At 33.1% G+C, this 7,593-nt stretch overlaps 1 protein-coding gene across 1 annotated transcript in view; it reads right to left on the reverse strand.

Moving 5' to 3' along the window:
- Positions 1-7,593, reverse strand: part of LOC117172911 (periodic tryptophan protein 2 homolog) — a 272,846-nt gene that overhangs the window by 155,348 nt on the left and 109,905 nt on the right. Inside the window, exon 7 of the mRNA XM_033361205.1 lies at positions 6,182-6,413. Within this exon, the coding sequence (XP_033217096.1) occupies positions 6,182-6,413 (232 nt within the window). The remainder of the gene's footprint in view (positions 1-6,181; positions 6,414-7,593) is intronic.

Genomic DNA, 7,593 nt, shown 5'->3' on the forward strand with positions numbered 1-7,593 from the left:
TGTATAGAGCTCCAAGGAGATTATGTTAAAAAATAAAAAAAAATTTACCCAAAAAAATTGTTTTTATACTTCATTCTAAGGACTTATTGAACTACCCTCGTATCATAATGTTTTAGAATGTATTTATTTCAAATTTAATGAAGTTTATAAAAATATTTATGAAAAAACTGCACAAAATAAGTTTTTTAAACATTAAAAATAAATAATTACGCTTTAGTCTCATAAAATTAATAATTCTATTGTTATTATTGAAAAATTCGACCTTCATGCAGTTCGACGCATATTCCTCGGACTTACGTACGTCTCACAAACTAAGACGCACATGCCTTGCACACATGCGCCTCTAATTAAGTGCGACGTATATATCTGGTACCCTGCATGCACTCCATGCCTAGCAAGTCGTGTGGGCAACGTGCCACTCACGATTGTTATCTGGTCCTTTCAAGAAATGTTTACACGAACGACGAGTCATTTCGAAATCGTACGATCACCCGTATTTTACGACTGGACATAAAAAAAGACATCTATGTTCGGATTCAGATTTAAACAACGCTTGCGAGAGTAATGTTTATGGTGAGCCGTACGCTCGTGCTATTATTAGCTGCACCTCGTGTTAGATGATTCGCTTTACTTCAAAAGTGTCACTCACCGATTTGGATGGTATAAGTAGAGTGACTTAGAAGTTTTAATGCTAAATAGAGGTTTTCAACGTCGCTGAATCCAAATTTGAGGTCAAAATCGCCAAATCCAAGGTGGCGGACTGAAAACGGCTCATACACATTAACCCCTTCACTGTGCAGACCGAAAATCGCAAAGTGGGTCCAAAATGTTCCGGACGTTCTACTGGATGGATTTGATTGAAAATTGGTACTAAAGGATTATTTTGGTCGCTGAATACGAATTCGGAGTCAGAATTCGAAATCTCGAAATGGCTGATCCCATATTGCAACCACAAATTTTGAAAAATCCAATGAGTTGGCGGATTTGGATGAAAATTGGTACCAGGGGGTTATTTGGGTCGCTGAATACGAATTCGAGGTTAAAAATTGAAATTTCGAAATGGCTGATCCAATATGGCTACCAAACATTTTTAAAAATCCAATAAGTTGGCGGATTTGGACCCATTTTCATCCAAATCCACAAACTCATTGGATTTTTCAAAATGTTTGGTCCCCATATTGGCTCAGCGATTTCGAAATTGTGCACTTTGACCTCGAATTCGTTTTCAGCGATCCAAATAACCCCTTAATACCAATTTTCATAAAAATCCGCCAAATCACTGGATTTTTCAAAATTTGTAGTTTGTACAAATTTTTAATGAAATCCGTCAATTCATCAGGAACTTTCCTCCATGACATGTTTACACGCCATCCGAAGTTTAGGGCCACCTAGCCCACGACGTGTATACACGTCATCCGCAGTGAAGGGGGTAAGCGTGAAGGATGGCTTTTACGTTTGAACTGGAATCAATCGTGTCATTTTAGCTAAAAAGTTTCTTAGGGGTTTTAAATTTTGCTGAATTCAAATTTGAGATCGAAATCACCAAATTCAAGTTTGCGGAGGGGGTGAGTAAAAAATATCGTCTACCCCGATGTCATATGAGTGGTGGTCAAGGCACACTAGAATCAGTCGAGTGATTCGGATACTAGAATGCTCCTAAAGAGTTTTCCATGTTCCGAAATTGAAATTTGAGGTCAAAATTGCAAAACTCAAATCTTCACAATTGTCATATATAGTTAATCATTACCAACGATTGTCAGTCGAGAGTTATCGGTGTTAAAAAATTCGCACCTCGCTCTTCGCCGAACCCAGGAATAACCAACAAAATGGTGGCGAGTGTCTACGAGTATTACCATTTTTTCGTTTTTTCTCTATTTTAATTCTTTTTTAATTTTATTTTTTCATATTTTTGTTGATTCATGACAAAAATTCAATCATGTTTTCTTCATTTTTCAAAATACTATCCATTGTTTTAAATAATTGATGCAGTAAATTATCAGATTATGCTTTTTGCAATTTTTTGATGAAAAATTGTACCATATACAAGAACAACGCACAATATATGACAGTTTTCTAAATTATTTGGAAAAATGGGTGCAAAAATGGTATTTAGTGAAAAACCGTTTCAAGTACAAATATTTTGTGCACCATTCGCATCGCATAACGGTTGAGTCATTGCATAAGTCGCACAATGGTGCACACTTTTTAAGGCTGTAATCTACGTGATTTTCAAACTCAAGTGGCTTATCTGGTATATAACCACTTTTGTAACATGCATACTTGATCATATTGGAAAGCCAAGGGAAGAGAACTGTTTATGGATGAGTGATTGGAATTTGATTATGTTGCTGCGTAAATTTTTCCATGGCGTTAAAAAGAACATATCTAGATGTTGAATCTTGCCTGTCGTTGGTGCGGAAATAGTGACAACTTTAAGTTATTCTTTTTTTCCATGATTGGTTCGAGTGTTTTCGAATTTTAATCAATTCACCAATCTAATAAACGCACACTTTTATCGTTGGATGATAGCAGAAATACTGTTTCGAACCATGTATTCACGAGGGCAGACGTTAACTTACCTGAACTTGAAGCTATAACAAGGACATTGCAGGTATTAAACAAGTTTTTCTGCACTTATGGTCCAAATTTACCATATTTTTCTTGCAAAATAATAAATAAGGGTGATAACAAAACACCACTTACAGAAATTATAGACTGCATAGTGCAGCTATGAGTCATGGAATTAATTAACTTGACTGATCGGAGTTCACGGCATTATCTTCTCCAGCGAACGAAGTGTCATATTTCAATCGCTTGAATCTCATTTGGACAGATTCCAATTTTAATTTACGTTTTTTCCCCGACATCCAATATACACAGCTTGTTTTTTTATATTCTTCGTCAATTCCTGCATTTTTAGATTAATCGAAGCTAATTGTAAGTTTGTCTCGACCTGGAACATATCACTATCATCAATGTCTTTAACTGGAACTGAAATCTGAAATATCATCAACATTTTTAAAATGCAAAGCATCATAACTTTCGACAAACAGAGAATCATCAATTGAATGTTTTATAAGAACTTCTAGTTGTAAACATAAAGCACTCTCATCTTCATTAATGGAATATTCTAAATCATATTGAGGTTGGTCGAATGCTATTGTGAATAGCTTTAAAACAATCTTGGGATGTGATGAATAGATGATAAAATTAATTTAATTAGACGAAAATCAGTCTTCAAGAATAAATATGCATGAGTATAAACAAAATTGAAATTTATTTATATGATGACATGTGCATTTTATCCTGTCAAGATAAATGGCGAAGATGAAGAGCATGAGGAAAAATATTGGGGACACTAGAGCAGGGGTCTCCACAATCCAAAGGTGCCGCGTGACCCAGGTTCGCTCGGCCTTTTTCAAGATCTACCCATTTTTTTCGACAAGAAACTGAGAGGATATTTATCGCCTCTCGAAAAAAACTTCCAGATGGAAGGGCTAGGACAAGCTTTTTTTCTGGTATAACTTCACAGAGCTTGAAATATAAAGTAAGTATATGATTTAAAGTATTTGAACTAAGCAATTGCCGATAATACTCCATAAATAAATTTTTCGGCATTATTAATACTGAGTCATTAAAAAAGTACTAATAATAATAGATATAAGTGGTCAAAAATAAATTCAAGGCGTTCAAAATTTAAGAGTTTTTTTTCAAATCGAGAATCTGTAAATAAAGTTATTTCAGAATACAATTTCGATGCCACAAATTTGCCTAATATAACAAATTAATTTTTAGTCATTTTTACTTCTCAAAATGTAAATTTGTTAAATCATAAACCTTTAAAATTGAATTATTCGAAAAAAATTTCAAAATAAAAAGTAGTTTTTAATTTTTAATAGAAAAGTTTTGAAAAAGGCGATCGCAACTGAAGGGGAAAAATCTTTGCATTGGTATTAACAGATCGTAAACATTTTAATTTATTTAGTTTTTGTATCTGTTAGATATAGCAATATACTCAATTATTTAAGTCCATTTAACAATTTTTTAAACTTTCAATATTGAAAAATTTGTTAATATGTTTTTTAAAATTGATTATGTTTTTAAATTAAGTAATTGAAACTTAAGGACGCGTAAATTTCTTTGATTTTTAATTTAATTTTAAAATTAAATTTTGACTTATTTATAATCAAAACAATTTTTAGGCAATTTAAATTTTGAGTATAAAAAATTAAAATTGTATTAAATATTTCGTTTGATAATATTAAAGTAACGAAAACTAAACATTCATTGTTTTATTTCATAATTCTCAATTTTAGCGTGAAGTTTCGAATAGAAATAAGAGTCTCGAGTTTAATGTTTCCCAGCGGCAAAAAATAAGGCAAAGCGTTTTGAAAGTTTTAGGTAAAAACTGAGTAGATCCGACCTATTGGCCTGAGATCGCTAATAGATACAGGATTTACCTTTAGACATTCCTGCACTAGACAATACAGCGAAAAAATATAAACAGAGAAATAAATGGAAAGGTGCTGGGAAAAACTGAGTGGGAAACCTGTGATCCCCACCATAAAAAACAAGTGCCATCCACCACAATTAGAGGAGACAACAGAATCTCCGCTCAACGTGTTCAGGGGGAGATCGCGTTATCCCTACTATTCGAACTAGTGAGAAACGAATACGTAGCAATAGTAACTATAATTTCGTGAGTTGGATGTAGAAATATTCGTATTTCTAACCAGTCGGGTTTGAATTTGACGATTAACATTATTTAAAAAGCCGTTCATGGGAAAAGCAATCATTGTGAATAACTGGTCATTCACCTTCGACAATTTCTATAGAATTGAATAATTTCCTGTCAAAAAAATCAGAAAAAAAGTAAAAGTGGGAATAGATACTCACTATCTCCTTGCTCATTATTCCTAGGTTCGGTAAAGAGCGAGGTGCGAATTTGTGTACCCCGATAACTCTCGACTGATAATAATACTTGGTAATGATTAATTATATATGACAATTGTGACATTTTTAGTTTTGTCATTTTGATCTCAATTTTGAATTCTACAATATTGAAAACTTTATAGGAGTATTTGAGTAACCGAATCACTCGGTTAATTCTAGTTTCATTGAAGCAAATCGCCTATGACACGGAGGGAGGCGCCATTTTGGATCCGCTATCTTGAATTTGATTTCAGTTCAAACTTAAAACCCACCCGTCACGTTTGCAGTTTAGACGTCATTTTTAGTGCGCCATCTTGATATTTGCACTTTAGCCTCAAATTTGGATTCAGCAATATTGAAAAACCCTAATAAGCACTACAGTTTTCAGATCACTCTATGGATTCCAATTAGAAAATGAAAACCAACCCTCAGATGCAAGGGATAGTTTTTACCCTTAAACTTGAACCCTTTCCGATCTAAAAAAAATACACATAGATTATTTTCCAAACCGCTACGAATTTGCAAAGTTTCATCCAAATCGGACAATGACCCTCCCGTAGTGTTACTTTTTAGCTTAAAGTGGTTTCACACACATTCATAGTCTAACATGGTGGTTTGCACACGCATAGCCAGTCAGTTTGTAATTTTCAGAGCTATCCCCAAAAATCGCCCAAACTGCAGACACTTTACTGATAACTATGGAGCCGCTTCCTAGCAAACTTTAACAATGTTCTCAATATATTTTGTATAATTTTAGAACCGGCTAGAGCCCATTACTTGGGAGGAAGAAAAAAGAGGAAACTTACCTTTGAGACGACCTTAGTAAATAAAGCCCCATTTAAATATTTGGAATATGAATTTATAAATTAAAAATATTTTTATATCTAGAAATAGAACCTTCATTAATGAAATGGAAATTAGGAAGGCAAACTCGGCAGAATATTTCATATTATTTCGAACTTTTTTCAAATTTTTGATTCTCAATTTTTGTAGGAACAATTAAGCAAGACAGAGAAGTGTGTTTTCAATATGATTTTTGCAAAAAATCTTAAGATTTTTAACGGTAGCGTACGATTGAATAATGCTAAAGCTACTCTAATCAATATTTGGTCAGTTTGTTAACAAATTTTTTAAAACAAAATTGATTAACGTAAATACTAACTTAAATATTGGGGTCTATTATCCGAATTATAGAAGTAAAATAACTTAACAGTGGCGGTAACATTAATAAATAAACAAATAATAATACCTGAGAGAATGTATGACATTAACACTTGGAAGTTCGTATAAGAAGAAAGCTCCGACACTGAAACCAACAACAAGAATGCGATGTTGCGCGTGATAAGCTGCAGCAGTCAGAGTGACCTTTTCGTTCTTTGTTACGTGATCCGCTAAATAATGTCTGCCCAATCGTCTATATTGAAGTTTCTTCATGTTGCCTGTTTTCGATATGTCTGTTTTCATACCTTTCTTATCTGGATCTGAAAAATTTTCAAAAAAGATATTATAAGGCGCAAGAGTGAGGGGAAAGGAAAGAGGAGGAATGGTAGTAGGCTGGAAAGCTTGAAACTCGTGTAACTGTTGATTGTGAAATTGAATTACCAGTTTCAGAAGTGGAAATGAAGTATAATCCTTCATGTAGTTAAAACGACAAAGAAGAAATAGGATAAGTATACTGTTTCTAGATTGTGAGTGCAAAAGAGAAACCAAATATTTACGACCTTTTGTGTCTCCAATGTTTTTTAAAAGTAGAAAGGACAGTGTACAATCAAAGCATATGGCTATATGTAAGTTGTCTAAAATACGTCAATACAAAGATTTTAAGTCATTATGATGTATGTATGTTGTTTAATTTTTAGAGATTCTTTTGACCCGCTATGTGCGTTAGTAAGGGTGGTCCAAAAATGCATTGGAAAATTTTTTCCCGAATGTTTATGAGTAAGGCCCGGAAATTTAGTCGAATCCACATAAAAATAAATTCATTTTTTAAAAATAAATATTTAGAGGTTGCGGAAAGCCCCATGAAGTTTACGTATTTTCCATTAGAAAAAAGACATTTTTGTACATTTTATTCAGAATCCTCAATATTCGCTGAATCGAGTTGAAACACAGTGATTTTCAGAATTAGCCTTATAATAGGGATAAAACATTACTTTTCAAATATTAACCGCACACGGTCGTATACGGGTGTTTCTCCACAAGTTGTCCACTTTCGGGAGTGTAGTTTCTAAGAAAAAAAATTGTTCGAACTGCCTGAAAATTTTTTGTATCTTATAGCACTGACAATCCGCGAAGAAAATTCATAATTAATATTAAAAAATTATAACAATGTTGAGAATGGTTCACATATTCTTAACGTAGTGAAATCGTGTAAACTAATTAGTTCTCAGTAAATTTACATCAAATTCAATACAAATTTAATAAAATACAGTGGTGTAACACATTGTCTTTCAATTTCTGTTGCAATCTTTACCGTCCAGGACATCTCGCGCACGAAAAATTTAATAATATTTCATGTTTATGCGTATAAAAAATAACCTTATAAATTTATTAAAAATCAAATGGCAATACATAATTCTATATTTGTACCGACTGTACTATACGGTAGCGAGACATGGACTTATCAAGAAAAAGATAAGAGGAAAATTAACGCAATTGACA

Source organism: Belonocnema kinseyi, chromosome 5, assembly GCF_010883055.1.
Source record: "Belonocnema kinseyi isolate 2016_QV_RU_SX_M_011 chromosome 5, B_treatae_v1, whole genome shotgun sequence".
In the NCBI taxonomy this organism is placed as follows: Eukaryota; Metazoa; Arthropoda; class Insecta; order Hymenoptera; family Cynipidae; genus Belonocnema; species Belonocnema kinseyi.